Source organism: Eulemur rufifrons, chromosome 21, assembly GCF_041146395.1.
Source record: "Eulemur rufifrons isolate Redbay chromosome 21, OSU_ERuf_1, whole genome shotgun sequence".
Lineage (NCBI taxonomy): Eukaryota > Metazoa > Chordata > Mammalia > Primates > Lemuridae > Eulemur > Eulemur rufifrons.
The window spans coordinates 18,632,180-18,649,136 of NC_091003.1; the positions used below are offsets into that span (position 1 = coordinate 18,632,180).

Consider the following 16,957-nt stretch of genomic DNA (forward strand, 5'->3'; position numbering starts at 1 on the left):
AGCCTGGTGGCTTTAGTAGAAAAAGGAGACAGATGTAATTAAGTTAAAGGACGGCAGAGTAGATGTGTGATGGCCCAAGGGTTCTCCAGAGGTGACGCCCACACAGATGTCTGCTTCCTCCCACTGCATTCCTGAGTCTCTCAGGATTTTCTGGTCTCTAGTGTGTACTTCTCAGCCCTCCAGACGCAAATTCAGCCAGGCCATCCATCTGTCCCTATACAGCTGCCGATAGCCTGGTTGGCCACAGCAGTGTACTGACGTTAATAAAGAGGAAACGGGCACAGAGTTGTGTCTCCCTTGCACAAGAGGTCACTCCAGCGGAGGGGAGTGGGTGGAGGCACAGGGACTCCCGGGACAGAAAGACCTGGGTTCCAGTACCGACCCTGCCACCCAGAGCTGTGTAGGCCTGAGTGAGCTCTTCAACCTTTTGGGTCTCTGAGACCACAATATCAACCTGGCAGGATTGTTTTGAGGCATGAAAGGGGTCATGGAGTAAAAGAAAGTCAGGCAGAGAGAGTTTCTCAAGAAAAGTTTACCTATCAGAAAGACACTTATAGCCGAAGTCAAATGATATGTTATTTTGGAATTACCTGCATTAAAAAATATCTGTAGCTTCGCTGTCTTCCACTGGCAAAAATAATGGAGATTTGTCTCCAGGTGCATAGTCACCTGCCAATGTGTTAGGTAAGGTGTCTGACTGGCTGCACTTCTTACACAGCACTTTGCTGTCACGCCTTCCATCCCAGACGTCTGTTTACTATCCAGGTCTGTCCCCTCCTCGTCATCCCCAGATTTGAGATATTTTAAATACAGTGTAGAAGAATCAAATATGAAAACTTGGGAGGGAGAGGCTTCAGGGACTCCAAAGATGGCAGGGGCAGAATCATGGGTTCGCCGGAGAACCTGGGGCACTTCCACCAGCGGAGGAGGGTGGGGAGCAGTTGGCACCGTGCAGCGCTCTTCCTGTGAAGCAGGTTTTCTCGGGTGTTTTTGTCATCCCCTCCCACCCTGCCTCTTTGACAGACAAAATATCACCCTATCCTTTAACATTATTTGAAAAGAAAGGTACAAAATCAAAACAATGGGACAGAGTACTGTGTAGTTTTCACTCTGCACACTTCCTCCCAGCCTGTAGAAGGCTATGGAGGCTGGTGTAGCTGCAGAGGCTGGTGACCGTCTGATTTCTTTCCCTACTGAGGTCCCAGAGGCAGAAAACGGGACTTAAATATCCACGTCAGGACTTAGCTACAAGGAAGAGTTTCCTGATCCAAGAGAGCTACAGAAGAATATGCAGTGAAAACTTCCCTGCATATCTTTTTTATTTAGCTTTCTGTTATGGGAATGTTTACAGATGCACGCAGGTGGAGAGAATAGTATTAATGAACTCCCACCTACTTGTAAGCTAGTTATCAAAATTATGCTAGTCTTGTTTCATTTATTTTCATAAACACATGTGTGGACACACACACACACACACACACACCTCACTGGAGTATTTTTAAAGCAAATCATAGACACCATGTTGTTTCATCTGTAAATGCTTCCATGTGCTTTTCTAGCTGATGAGAACTTTACAAAGCATAGGTCCCATGTCACACCTAGCGAGACTAATAACAGTTACTTCCTATCTCCAGCTTATCCTGAAAGCAGAGGGACCGATACCACTAAGAGTGCAGGCGTCTGTGAGTCTTTGCCTCAGCTCTGCCACTAACTCACTGCCTCCCACTAGGCCTTGCTCACACTCTCTAAACGCTGGGCACACCGTGCTTAGACACCATGTTATAGTTTACAAGGCATATTGATAAATGCTGTTAAGTTTTTCATACCATGTCTTTGTGATGTGAGAGGGCCTTTCTAGTTCCCAGATCCTGTGTTTCCTCTGAGAACATCTAGCGATTTGGCGAGGCTGGAGCAGAACTCAGTCTGTTCAAAAGCAGAGGGAAAGACCAGATCAGCTCTCGAAGCCCCATTTGGGTTGCGCACTATCAATAATCATAACTGCGTCTTCAGTAAATGTGAAGAATGCTTCCATTGCTTGTGGAAGTGCACTGTGGCCTGACTTTCAGAGAACTCACTAGAGAAAAGGCAGCCAGAATTCACTGCTAAGATGCTAAACGTTCTAGTTCTAATATTTTTCTGTTCACACCTCCCTAGGTGTTTGCTGGTTATGGCTAATAATAAAAGCAAAATGTATTGAGCACTTACTACGTCCCGGGCACTAATGCCAGCTGCCACTAACAGCCCTTTGAAATAGGTCTGATTGTTCCCATGGCGGTGACCGTTCCTGACCCACGGGTGGAGGCCTGCGGTGGTGATGTGTGAATTCACAGCCACGTGTCCTTCCTCCACGCGCCCTTGTGAGAGCTCAGCTTTGCGAGGATCTCCTGCCCCAGTAATCTTCATTTAATTCCCCTCCCCGCAGCACGCTGTCACCCAGCACGCCCCCGCTGCCAGGCCCTCTGTAAGTCTTCATCTGAATGACGGCCCTGGAAGATCAAGCTGTGGCCTCGAAAGGGAGGGAGGGTCTGCAGATCATGTCCTCAGCGTGCGCATTCCCTCCGCTGGCAGCTCTCGGGGCTGCTTTCATGTTGCCTCAACAAAGACGGCGGCTGCCAAGAGCGTGTCATGTTCCGTTCACACTTCCCCAGGCTGGCAGCGGCCGAGCCCGGCGGAGCCACAGGGAAGATGAAGAATCCCCGGCTCGGCCACATCCGTTTCCCCTTACCCTCCTCTGTGTGTGGAAGTCTTTGTTTTGAGAATCTTCCTCTGCTTCTTTACGGGCCCTTGGAAATGTAAGATGAGGAGGCAGGGAGGGGGACAGGAGAGTGCGTGGAGAAGCTGGCCGCAGATCAGATCACTTTGCCATGAGCAGCAGGCAGCGTCTTTCACAAATCATCGAACCCTGGGTAGCCATTATCATCCCAACTGCTTCCTATTAACTAGCCCAGACTCCAAAGGCCCGGAGAGTGAGAGAAATAGAATTCCTTGACTTTCTCACACTCTCAATGCTGGTCATACCATGCTTAGACACCATGTCACAGCTTAAAAAGCATCTTGAGACATAGGATTCTGCTTCTTACACCACTTCTTTGAGATGATTATAACCTGACCTTATTAGTAAGAAAAAACAAAAAATGCCAAAATATTTTCAGTTTAAAAAAAAAACAAAACACGAAAACAAAGGCTCAGAAACGTTAAGTGACTCTCTCAAAGACACTCAGTTTGTAAAACAGGACTTGTGACTTAGAGTCCTGTGCCTTTTCTCTTATGCTGTACCTTCCTGATGCTAGCCAGGTTCCTATGGACCGGGGTACAGTCCCACCCTGTAGGAGGGTCGGGGGCTAGCAAGGAGATCGCCTTTGGTGGCGATGGACCGTGCATGAAAACCAAGCTTACTCTGATCGCCTTCTCTGAAGGTCTCTCACTGCTTGCTTCCTGTTAGCATTTTAGTAACCAAGTGATGACATTGGCTTAAAAAATTATTGCAATAAAATCCAAAAGCTGTGGGGGGAAAAGAATCATTGCAAAGGCATCATTGTGGGAAAACTTGCTCCGAGGGAGATGCACGCACTCCAGCTGGCCTCCCCAGCTCTGGCTCTGTTGATAACGGTGGACTCGTGGCTGGGCAGATATTTTGTCCCCCATTTTAGAAATGATGAAGCTGAGGAAAGAGGGAGTAAATGATTAACTTCTTCTAAAAAGACCTGGACATTTGAAATGTAAAAGTTTCTCTTTAGGTAAAACTGGTTTAGGAATGCATGTTAAATGCAGGTCTTTAGAACTGAAATGTTTCTGTCACTAATAATTTTTTATCATTAAAAGGGTTCTGGGTGATGCTAAGGTATTATTTCCTCTTGAAAAGCTTAGATTTTCTAACCTGGAAACAGGTTCGGAAAAGCTCTGATCCTTCCAGCTAGGATGCTAGTGATGCTAATCCAGGAGGGTGACCAAACCCCAATACCCAGGAATGTTACTTGTCTTATTGGAACAGTCCAAAAATAATTTTTTTAAAACCACAGATTATGTGTTCATCATAGAAAAAATATTTAAAATACAGACAAGGAAAAAGAAAAAAACACTGCAATTCCACCACCCAAAGACATTTAAATAAACTTTAAACATTTAAATAAACTTTTTGCTATAGGTGTGTATTTAAATGTATATACACACATGCTATTAAATTTTTTATAAAATGTATTGTTTTGTGCCCATATATCCCCTTAAGATATTACAAATTTCTTCCCATGTCAATATATAAACTTCTACTTCATGATTTTGAATGTCATCATGTTTATTCCATTGTATTTATTTAGTTTTAAATCCTAAAGGATTTATTTATTTTTAAATTATGAAGTATTTTACTCATTAAAAAATATTCAGAAGAATTATCATAGTTTATTTAACCTCTGCCACCTTAAGAATTCCCTTTCCTGGAAGCACATAATGATTTCAGTAACTAATTGAATTTCACTCTGCAGTTTACAATGTACTTGCCCATATATTATTTCATTTGATCCTCACTACCACCCCATAAGGTTGGTATCATGATTATTATTTTCTTCATTTTATAGATGAACCTACATAAGGCTCAGAAAGGCTAAATGATTTACCCAATACCTCAAGTCCAGTTAATGTCAGAGAGATGGCCGGGTCCCAGGTCACATCTCCACGGCAGGCAGAGGAGGGAGTCGGGACCAGCACAGTGGCCCGGCAGGGTCACTCTGCACGTCCCCACCCCCACTCTGACTTCAGCATGGATCACGTGTACTGACAATTATCCATTTCTCGACTGTCTCCCTTTTGACCTTGTATGCTCTCTGAGGTCACAGACTCCTGTCTTCATTTCTCTCTCTCCCCCTACTGCCCACCACGAGTTCTAATGTACAATAAATATTCAGTTGTTTGCTGGGTGAGAGAATGAATGAATGAATGAATGAAGGGTGTCATAGAGGTCAGCAGATTGTGGAGGCTGGGTTTTGACAGCTTTCTGTCTCAATGCCTCTGTTTTCAGTTCAGGCATTTTAACCAGATCCCATCTTGGTGTTTTTGTGCTTCTGCAGATTTTAGTCACCTCTGCAAAACTCACATATTGATGCATGGAAAAGTATGTTCAAGACCAAGGGCAAAGAGAAAATTGCTTGCATGCTTGGTTCTCTCCACCTTTTCTAGTGGTGGCCCCCACGCCAGCCCCAACTGGGATGAACCAGGCTCTCCTTAAAGCCACTTCCTAAGTTACCATTATATCTTTCGTTTGGAACAACTTTATAGTTATGATATTTATACATCTCATTTTGAACTGCTTGTTAAAACAGCAGCTTAGCTTAGCAGCTACAGCATTAGTTGATGAGAGTTGTTTGAAGCACTATTATTGTTGATTGTAAAAGCAGTATAGCAGAATTACAAGAAATTTTAGAACAAAAATCACTGAAATCCCATCAGCTAATAAGGCAACTATTTTTAGTCTTGCATAATCCCCTCAAGGTCTTGTCCATATGCAAATATTTATTTTCTAGTTGTCACAGGGAGCATGCAGCATTGTTTCCTGCTTTTTTCAGTTAACATGATTATAAGAATATTTTTCCCAATTTTCTGCATAGACTTCATAATTATCTTTTTAATGACTACATAATCCTCAATTGAGTTGATGTACCAAAACGTACTTACACAGTCCCCCAGTGGTTGGCATTAAGATGTTTCTGATTTTCCATAATGCTGCAGCGAAGATTGTCATACGTATTGTTATGCAAGCTTTTATGTTTGTCGAATGATTTCTTTGGGATACTTTCCTTTGAGTGAGATTGCTGGGTCGGAGTAGGATCGTTTTTTGTGGGTCTTGCCATGATGCTTGTACAAAGGTTCCTGGTCATGTCCCCAGCTGTTGATGTGTTTAGCGATTTCAGGGCAACCTCATCAGTATAGGGGTTGTGTTTAAATTTTCTTTTTGCTAATTTGGTATACGTAAAATGGTACTTCAGGGTCTTATTTTGCATTTCATTGATTATTAAAGAAAATTAGCATTTTCCCCTGTGGTTACTCTTTGTGTTTCTTTGCATGTGAGTTGTCTGATGGCGCTTACAGTTCTTTGCCTATTTTAGTAAATTGGGATCTTGATTTTTTTTTTTTAAATCAAACTGAGTGAAATCTTTACACACAATACCTATTGATCTTTTTCATATTTCATATATTTTCCAGTGTGGGGTTTGCCTTTTAATTTTAGATCTGTATTTGTAGTACAAAATTTCTTATTTTTGTAATCAAATCTGTCAATGTTTTTTTCTTTTGCTTCAAAGCTTAGAAAGCTATCCTCCCTCTGGAGGGATGATAAATATTTAATTCTACCTTCTGTTATTTTAAATTCTTTAATTCATCCGGATTGCACTTTACTATAAATTGAGTTGCAAATTACATTTTTTTCAAAGTCGCTAATCAGTTAGTCCCCTCTTCTTCTTTCCTTCTCAGGAATTATACACCAGATGAAAGGCGATTATGACACTGCACTGAAACTCCACAAGACCCACCTGTGCATCGCCCAGGAGCTGAGTGATTATGCTGCCCAGGGCCGCGCCTACGGGAATATGGGCAACGCCTACAACGCTCTGGGCATGTACGACCAGGCAGTCAAGTACCACCGGCAGGAGCTGCAGATCTCCATGGAAGTGAACGACCGTGCCTCACAGGCCTCCACACATGGGAACCTCGCTGTGGCCTACCAGGCCCTGGGTGCCCACGACCGGGCCCTGCAGCACTATCAGAACCACCTGAACATCGCCCGGGAGCTGCGAGACATCCAGAGCGAAGCTCGGGCCCTCAGCAACCTGGGCAACTTCCACTGCTCTCGGGGAGAGTACGTCCAGGCCGCCCCCTATTACGAACAGTACCTCCGGCTTGCTCCCGACCTTCAAGACATGGAAGGAGAAGGGAAGGTCTGCCACAATCTTGGCTATGCCCATTACTGCCTTGGAAATTACCAGGAGGCGGTAAAGTACTACGAGCAGGATCTGGCACTGGCCAAAGACCTTCATGACAAATTGAGCCAAGCAAAAGCCTATTGCAACTTGGGCCTGGCATTCAAGGCTCTGTTGAATTTCAGTAAAGCTGAAGAGTGTCAAAAGTACCTACTGTCCCTAGCCCAGTCCCTGAATAATTCCCAGGCTAAATTTCGAGCCCTAGGGAACCTGGGCGATATATTCATCTGTAAAAAAGATGTAAATGGTGCAATAAAATTCTACGAGCAGCAGCTGGGCTTAGCTCATCAGGTAAAGGACAGAAGACTAGAGGCCAGTGCGTATGCAGCCCTGGGCACTGCATACCGAATGATCCAGAAGTATGACAAGGCCCTGGGTTATCACACGCAGGAGCTGGAGGTCTATCAGGAGCTGAGCGACTTGCCAGGGGAGTGCAGAGCTCATGGGCACCTGGCTGCTGTCTACATGGCCCTTGGGAAATACACCATGGCATTCAAGTGTTATGAAGAGCAGCTGGATCTAGGGCAGAAGCTGAAGGATCCGAGTCTAGAGGCCCAGGTCTATGGCAACATGGGCATCACAAAGATGAACATGAACGTGATGGAAGAAGCCATTGGCTACTTCGAGCAGCAGTTGGCCATGCTGCAGCAGCTAAGCGGAAATGAGTCTGTGCTTGACAGGGGCCGGGCCTATGGCAACCTGGGGGATTGCTACGAAGCCCTGGGTGACTATGAGGAAGCTATCAAATACTATGAACAGTATTTGTCTGTTGCCCAGAGTCTAAATCGCATGCAAGACCAAGCCAAGGCTTACCGGGGTCTAGGAAATGGACACAGGTAAAAATGACAGGGGACAAATGTGGTTGATAGTTCTGCAAAAAGAGCGGTTGTGACAATAATGGCAACTTCATGTCTGCATGGCAGTTTATTAATTCTAACAGTTCTTTGAGTTAAGCAGGTGATATTGTTACCCTTATGTTATGGAAGAAGAAACTAAAGCCCTGAGAGGTTGGGTTAATAGCTAAGATTACACAGCTTACAAGGGACAGTTGAGAGTCAAACCTAGGGCTCTGTCACTCCAAATGCAGTGCCTGCTTGACAGCATTATAATTAGCAGGATAAAAGACAATAGGGATGGGAAAGGTAAATAAATCACCTTAACTGATCTTTTCTGAAAGCCTCCCACATTATATGAATGTGTTTATTAATACAATATCTGTACCCACCAATTACTTGGACCTCATTGTGTTGCTTTTAGGAAAAGCCACCTGATAATAGGGGGAGTGCATAAACACGTACTAGGTATCATGCATCATGCCTAGGCACCTTGCGTAGGTGTCTTACAGAATAGTTAAAGCAATTTTGCATCTACTATGGGATGTGGGATTTGTTATCACCAGAAACTAAGGCTCAGGGAAAGGAATTCCTGTGCCCTGCACAACTGGTTTGATCGGCTGCCAAAATCCATGTTCCTCCCACTCTTATCATGTCATCTCCTAGCAGCACAAAAAGACACACTTAGCCAAGCTGATACTTTTCTCCTGGATATGGGGAACCCAAGAAGGTGTCTGTGTCTGCAGAATATATGGCCCCCACCAGAGAGGCAGGGGATTAAGGCTCCTGGAGTGGAGGAAGGGCAAGGGTCAAACTAAATCTTCACCCACAGAGTGCTCTGAGAAGCTCAGGGTGAAAGATTTATAGCCACTGTAAAGTGATTTCAAAAACATAGTCTAAGCAGTAGTGGAAATTGGGAGGCCCAAAGAACCAAACAGTTCACTTGCTATCATTGTGCCTATTAATATATTTTATGTTTCCTCTGGGGTGTATATCCCATTGAATCTCAAGCTCTTGGGAAGGTCACTAAGGGATGACTTTTGAATTGCTTTCCAGATTATGAAATTCCTCTGCATCTCACTCTAAGGGCACATGATAGATTTTAGCTAGAAGAGGAGTTAAGAGCTTCTATAGTAAGTGACAGTGACAAATGCTTTTCATTTTCTCAGGGGCTTTAGCATGTCTGCACCTGCACAAAATAATATCATTGCTTTTGTGTCTACATCCCCACAGGGCAATGGGGAGCTTGCAGCAAGCCCTTGTGTGCTTTGAAAAGAGGCTCGTGGTTGCCCATGAGCTCGGGGAGGCCTTCAATAAAGCCCAGGCCTATGGAGAGCTGGGAAGTCTGCACAGCCAATTAGGGAATTACGAACAAGCCATTTCCTGCCTCGAACGCCAGCTGAACATTGCTAGAGAGATGAAGGACCGAGCCCTGGAGAGTGACGCGGCCTGTGGCCTGGGGGGCGTTTACCAGCAGATGGGGGAGTACGACACAGCCCTGCAGTACCACCAGCTTGATCTGCAGATAGCAGAGGAAACCAACAACCCCACATGCCAGGGCCGAGCCTATGGGAACCTGGGCCTGACTTATGAATCCCTGGGCACCTTCGAGAGGGCCGTGGTCTACCAAGAACAGCACTTGAGCATTGCTGCACAGATGAACGACCTGGTGGCCAAGACGGTGTCGTATAGTAGCCTCGGAAGGACACATCATGCCTTGCAGAACTATTCCCAGGCAGTCATGTACTTACAGGAAGGTAGGTGAAAAGGCCCACTGTGGTCTCTTGATCTGCTTGAGCTCCGTACAGAGTCAGAACGCGAGACTCAGGGGGAAGCGTGCATGGTATTAGTGGCCACCTCTGCATGCAGTGAGGGTCTCAGACCACGTTGTCAGTTCAACTCCAGAACCACAGTGTCCCTCACCTGGTGTCCCATGATAGTACTAAGATGTTTCATTGTCCAGAACACCTTACCCTTTCCCTCTGCACCCAGATTGTCTTACTCTCCCTGTGACGGCATCTGCTGCTCACCAGCTGCCTAAGGAGCTAATACCCGCCTTGGTTTTCAAATCCCCGTATGGGGTGAACAGTATATTCTTATAGAACACGAATCACATAAGATTTCCTCCTCTAAAATTCCAAGGGTCTGCATCTGAAGAAAATGCCCATCTGCTCCAAGTTGTGTTGTCCCTCTAGAAAATATCTAAACTGTCAACACTATGTAGAAGTCAGTTCTGACGTGGCAGCTGGTCTGATCCAGAAGCATCAGTCTGAAGGTCACGCAAGCAGAAAACCAGGCTTCCTTCCCAGTGTTTATTACCTACGGTGCTTGGGCTGGTGCCACCGTAGGGGCTTGTTCCAGGCAGGCCTGGAAGCTGGAACCCGGCCATCAGGTGCCATGCAGTTTCCTGAGCACGGCTGGTCCTTGGACTGTTCCTTCCTCCCAGAGCACAAGTCCCGCAGCGGTGTGTTTACCCTCCAGGTCTTGACACCGGATGGGGCTTTCTGCTCTAGAAGCCCGGCCTCTCACACAGGCACACAGATCCTCCTACCCTAGAAAGGAAAAGGGGCAGGTATGCGGTCAGCTCACTGGTAAAAGGAAAGAGTTGCTGATTTTAAGCAAAAACTCTGATTTATATAAATAGTTTCCAAGGGGCTTTGCATATACAGTTTATTTAATCTGACTTAATTCTCACAATAACTTTGAGAGGCGTATCTTTTTATTCATATCGTTTTTGTAGCTAAGTCATCGGGGGCTCAGAGAAGTACACTGACTTGGTCCTGACTGTGTGGTCAGTTAGTTAAGGAGGAAGGCTCGGCCTGGGTGTTCTGACCCAGGAAGTTCACCCTGTCTGGAGTTGTTTCTGACCTCACAAGAGCCAGGCAGGGGTGGCGATCGTCTCCCCTGTTCTCCTGAGCCCCAGCGGGGAAGCCTGGAGAGAGGGCAACGGGCAAGGGGTTGGTGGTCTGCTGCGCTCTCCTTTGCGCGGCCCAGGGGTTGTGCTGCTGGCAGGCTGAGAGGTTACTGAGAGGCTGGAAGCCGCTTCCTAGACCTCATTTGCCCCCACTCTGTCCAGGCGGGGCTCTGCCTTGGTGTGTTAAATGGGAATGTTGGCTTTTGATTTCCTGAACCTTGACTGTGGTAAAATTCCAACAGACTAGGAATGATTCTCAGTTGAGTTTGTGAAAACTGTTAATTTCAGGCCCAGTGTCTGACAACTTTTCAGCCCTGTTCTTTTGTACTTCCTGAAATACTGTTTCCATGAAACAGCTGGTTTACCTGAGACATTGTAACATAAGTCTATATGTATGGAAAACACTCAAGTTAATTTTTATTGTTTCTTGTAATTTTTAAGTCTTGCAGAGATCTAAAACTCCTATTTGTAGCAACTCCATAGTGTCTGTTTCATGCATGTGTCCACTGGAGAGTGGCAACCAGTGTCGTCCCTCCTGGGCCACACCAGATGCCTCTCTTCACGATCTCTGAGCCGGTACAGGTGCAGGACACCTGGAAGGTGCTTGCTGAGCGCTCTGAGTTGGGTCTGCAGCCTCTTGCAATGACTAGTTCAGCTGGAAACCACCCCAGTGCTCGCTCTCCTGGCTTTCCGAGGGGAAGGGGCTGCAGATGGCATTGCCCTGCCCCAGTGCAATAGCATCTCACCGGTGGGCCCCGGTCTGAGTCTTGTGAACAAGCTCTCCAGATGATTTGCATGGACACCTCTGGTTAAAACTACTGGTCTCATCCAGCTTTTTCTCTTTTTGCAAATGAAGAAAGGGAGCCTGGAGCAACTTAGTGATTACGGGGTTTATATAACCAGTCCCTGGCTAACTGGGCTCCAGGAGAGGTGGATGAGTGGCTCAGATTCCTAAGAGGCAGGAGCAGTAGAAGACAGACACCACGTCTGTCCAGTGGGCTCATAATGCTTCATTACCGAACCCAGCGAGGTCCTACGTGCTGGGGAGACAGCACGGACAAAGCAAAATCCCTGCGCTCACAGAACGTGCCTTCCAGGGGGGGTTGCCTCAATGAATTTTACTTCTGACTCATTGACCTTGACCTAGCAGGGACATGTATATTGAAGATTAATGTGGTTAGCTTGTTGAAGGTTAAAATAACCAGTATCCTCCTGGTTTTCTCCCAAAAACCATCTTCTTTCGTGTGTTATCCTATTCTGTGAAATGTTTAAAAATGTGAATTATTGCCAGGCACAGTGGTGTGTGCCTGTAGTATCAGCTACTCTGGAGGCTGAGGCGGGAGGATCACTTGAGGCCAGGAGTTTAAGATCAGCCTGGGCAACATAGTGAGATTCCATCTCTTAAAAAAAAAAAAGTGAACTATTTGCAGATATTATTTTTGTTACCCAATGACATGATTTAAACTTAAAATAGTGTTTCTAAGTTTTCTGAATTATGCGCATCTTGAAATGTTAATATTATGAGCTTGAACCTGAGTATCACTTTTCTCAACCGACTCAGTTCCTTTTCAAAAGGCTGAAATTGCACAGTCCCAGCGTGATTAGAGGCAGGCTCCCATCCACCCTGAATTAGATCAGAGGAAGGAATTCCTTCCTTTGTGTGTGCGTTTGTACTGTGGGCTCCTGCATGCTGTCTCTGCAGAGGGTAGCGTCTGTGTGCAGAGAGCAGGATAATGCGGGCAAAGCGATTCTGAGCACTGCCCAGTGACCAATACCGTAAATGACGGCCCTCAGAGTTGGCTCTCACAAAACCCTGGAGGTTGCTGGTGTCCTGAAACCCAGAAGCTCGCTGTGGGTAAGTGACCCAAACTGCAGGTGTCTATCTGAAGGCTCTCAAAATAAGGACAGCCCCCCTTAAGGCTTTTGACTTCTAATAGCACTTGTTTTGCAACCCCACTGAGGTGCATCAAAGTCTCAGACTTAAAGGAAAAACAAATTGGACATGAAATATGTCAGTAGCATCGGTGACAGAAGACACGGTCAGGGCGTGCACATATCCTGCTTCCAGGAGAACATTGTAGGTGTCTCCCGTCAACACTGATTGGATGCTGTGCACGTGGCATAGGAAAAAGTATTATCTTGGCTTCTGCATTTAACTGTCAGGAAGAGCTTTCTCAGCTAAAGAAACAGACACATTTATCAGCCAGAAGTTTTCATTTGCAAAGCTAAGGATTTCACATCTGGGAGGGCGGCCAGGTTAGGTTTCATTTGTTCCAGTGTTTCTGCCTGCCCTGCAAACCTGTCCCCTGCTGACAGCCTTCGCCTAAGCTCTCGCTGGGGCATCTTGGAGTGTCCTGGAAACGTCGCTCCCCACACAGAGTTTGAAGGGAATGCTTATTCTGCCCTGGCTGATTCAGCTCTTGTCCTGAACTTTATCCGCTTGTGTTGTTCACATTCTTTACATACACCTGAAGCAAAATTAGCCTCCAGGACTCCTTGGGAGAGTGGAATTATCCGTCTTCTGTGTTTCCTTAAATTTTTCTATCTGCTTTCAGGTTTAAGGTTAGCTGAGCAACTGGGCCGAAGAGAAGATGAGGCCAAGATCCGCCACGGTCTTGGCCTCTCCCTTTGGGCCAGCGGAAACCTGGAGGAGGCCCAGCACCAGGTGAGCAGGAAAAGCCCTGACGCGAGTGGGTTGTGTTTGCGGAAGCATGGAAGACCTTGGGGTCACCGTCCTGGTAGTGGTGACATTCGCCAGAGGTGCTGACCTCTGTCCTTGAGTTAATTCATAATTATTGATGTAATGTCTGTAGGATTCTAGATACATCAATAGATACTCTTTCTCTCTCTCTCTCTCACTGTCCAGTGATAAGTCTGTGTTTCTGCATATGTACAGATAGTTGAAGAGAGGTCCATTGTTATGCGGGCTCTGGAGATGAGGAGGATCCCTAGAGCCCTGGGCTTCCTCTGTGAGGTGGGAGGGGTAGGGAGATGGCTGTGTCTGAGATCGCACGCTCGTCCCGATAGCCAGCGAACGAGTGCTGTGGGGGACCCTGTGCTAGGCAAAGAGGGGACAAGGACGAGGAAGCCAAGGCTCCTGTCCAGAGTGCTCACAGGAGATGAGGACGTGATGTGACTGAATTCGTGCCATAGCATCCCAGAACGTTAGGGCATTTTATTGTACTCTTAAAACTATTAAAGGCAATTTACAGAATCAAGTCTCTGCTTTCCTGGTTGTAAGAATTAAAACTTGTATGATATAGCGAATTTTCAATTTTCAGAGTACTTTCACTCCCTGAATTTATTCCTCGAAATGACCCCGTGAGGTAGAGTAACTATCCCCTTTGCAGGAAGGAAGAAACCGAGGCTCCGAGTCCTGCCAAAAGTCACACAGCAAATTAGTGGCAGTTAGGAACTCATCCCTCCCTCTTACCTCTCTCCTGGTCTAAATCTCTTAGTCTTAGAATTCTGGGGTTTTTTTAAGTTTGGATAAATTTAAAGTTTGATACTGAGTTTCCAGCATATAAACTATCAGAGTCAGAAAAGTCTCGTAGCCTCACTGCCGGAGAAGCCCATTAGAGCAACAGTACAGTGACTCTGTTAGGAATGTCCGTCGTCTGGTCCCTGCTGTGTCCGTGCGAGCAGGCGTGGCTCCTTGCGGAGCTGACCCTGGGGCACTGCGGTAGGGACAGTGCTCGATTCGGCTTTACAGCACCGAACCCCCTCAAAACGCTGTCCCCCCCACCCCCACCCCCACCCCCACCCCCACCCCCACCCCCACCCCCACCCCCACCCCCGGCAGTGTGGCGCTCCCTTCTACTCAGCCTGGTCGTTCCCAGCATGCCTTTGCCACACCTGTGCCCACTCCTGTCCTTCCACAGTGCGGGGCGGGCAGGTGGGAACTATGGTTGCCTAATGACAAGAGGAGAGGCTTATTGTTTGTTTTAATAAAAATCAGCACTTAGTTGGATTAATACCTGATTTGTTTTATATCCTTCAGACCATAAGTTTATAACCCCTGTCTTTTAGATCCCCTTTATATGTCCAAAATTAATCACATAAATTATAATTTACCGGGTATGATCTGATGCCTTTTCAGGTCCACACGGACCTATCTGGAAATAAAGATTCACTCTTTCAAACCTTTAAAAAATGTTTAGACTGTGCACCAAGATCTGAGCCAAAGCTGTCTTTTCTGGGGAATGGGTGACGTTCTTCCTGCCTACTTGCAGCTCTACCGGGCGTCGGCCTTGTTTGAAACGATCCGACACGAGGCGCAGCTGAGCACGGACTACAAACTGTCCCTCTTCGACCTGCAGACGTCGTCCTACCAGGCCTTGCAGCGCGTGCTTGTCAGCCTAGGTGAGAGCACCCGGGGTCGTGTGTGTGCATGTGCTGCCCGTACGTCCAAGGTGGTTAGTGACCACTGTGACAAAATGTAATTCGTTGTCACAACAGAATAGGAAGCCGCAACTACAACCAGCCAATGAACATCCACGCATTTATTCAACAAGGATGGGCAGAGCCCCTGCTGTGTACTGAGTGCCAGCCCTGGGGATTTGTAGTCAAGGAGGCCTGGCTGCTGACCTCAAGAAGCTGTTAACCCGTCAACCAACATAAGTCACTGAGTCCAGGACAGTGTGCTGGGCACTAGGATAGAGTAAACTCAGACGCTGCGGAAACGGAGTTGCTTGGCTGGCAGGCCCAGGAGCCAGAGAAGGTGTCCCCAAGACAGGGACTGAACCAGGTGACTTCCCCCTAGGTTCCCTCTCACCACTAACACCTGGTTCAAGCACCTAAAGGGAAGTACCTGAAGAGACACTTGGTCTCTTCCCTATTTCCTCAGCCACACATCTTTCAGTGTCGCTGTCTAATGAATGTTTTTGCCATCTCGGTCTGCTCCTAGGCCGTGACAGTCAGTGATAATTTTCCCAAGCCTGTGTGCCCATCACAATGGAGCAGCGTGTATCTCCCTTCACCTGGACATTAACTGTCACAGCCAGCCCCTTCCAGCTCCCCTGTCATCTGCCTCTTCCTGGGAGGTATTCGTTGGAACTAACAAAGTCTTTGAAGTTGGATGTTGAGGTCTTTTCAATAGCCTGTCCTTTGCTGTATGTGTAGGAATACTCAAATTTCCTCTTGAAAAACGTTTCTATTAAATGTGCTCATTGCCTGGGATTACAATTTATCTATTATAATCACAGTTAAGTCTGTCTAGCACTTTGAGGCCGATTTTCCAATGTGCACAGAAATTGTCCCTGCTGTTCCAGTTAATAACTTAATAGAGTAAAAGAAGACATTTGCATATGCACGTAGCAATCTCCACTTTCTACTGGTACCAGAACCGCAGGAAGCAAGGCATCCTTGAAGCGCTATCAGGGCCGCAGCATCTGCTCTCCTACTTCTGCCTGCTCTCTTTGGACCCTCGTTCTAGCAACTTTTTCATATTTATATGTACGACACAAGTAGAACCTCTGCATTGCATTCCTTCAGTACTTGTAAACAGTCCTCACTTGGAAGTATGTTGCTTTACGATTTTTGTGCTTTAATATTGGTGCAATTAGCTTTTAAACTAAATTATAGACAAGTTTCTTTGAGGAAGTGGGGCTAGAAATTGGGTTGAAAAACTGAGGAAAAGCTTGAAAGAGAGAAGCAATTTTAAAGGAATAGAGACCTCAGAGGCTTAAACCCTTTGCCCCTGGGGATAAGGAAGGGAAGCATGTGGGAGCCCAGAATGGAATGAGGTATCAGCTCCAACAGTAATAACGCCACCTGATACTCATGTGGTGCTTTAAATAACCTACCAGGCATCTTTACAGGTAGTGCCGCTTTTAGTCTTTACAATAGCCCTTTGAGCAGGCCAGGGCAGCTATGACAGTCCCTCTTTTGAGACAAGGTCAGAGACAGGGGAAAGGGCACACCCAGGAGAGGGACCTCCCTGGGTAAAGAGATGGAGGTGTGATTTGGGGGGAGTGGGGAGATGGGGCTGCACCGAGGAGAGACGGCCGGGAGACATGTCTTCTAGATCCCATCTGCCAGGGCCCAGTCAGAGTCGAAGCTGAGCAGGGAAGTGAGAGGACGGGCGGAGTACAAAGCGTGAGGTCCAGAGAACCACGTGACTAGGGCACGCTGTGTCAGAAGCCAGGTCAGGGGGCAAGTTAGGCGGTGAAGCAGAGAACGTGCAAGGCTGAGGACGAGTGCCCTGAACTACATCGGCTCTTTTTCGCTGGGTGCAAGACAGGGGA

At 46.6% G+C, this 16,957-nt stretch overlaps 1 protein-coding gene across 1 annotated transcript in view; it reads left to right on the forward strand.

Moving 5' to 3' along the window:
• TTC28 (tetratricopeptide repeat domain 28) overlaps positions 1-16,957 on the forward strand; it is a 526,655-nt gene that overhangs the window by 421,929 nt on the left and 87,769 nt on the right. The window contains exons 6-9 of the mRNA XM_069497389.1: positions 6,460-7,801; positions 9,032-9,555; positions 13,268-13,377; positions 14,945-15,074. Coding sequence (XP_069353490.1) covers positions 6,460-7,801; positions 9,032-9,555; positions 13,268-13,377; positions 14,945-15,074 — 2,106 coding nt within the window. The remainder of the gene's footprint in view (positions 1-6,459; positions 7,802-9,031; positions 9,556-13,267; positions 13,378-14,944; positions 15,075-16,957) is intronic.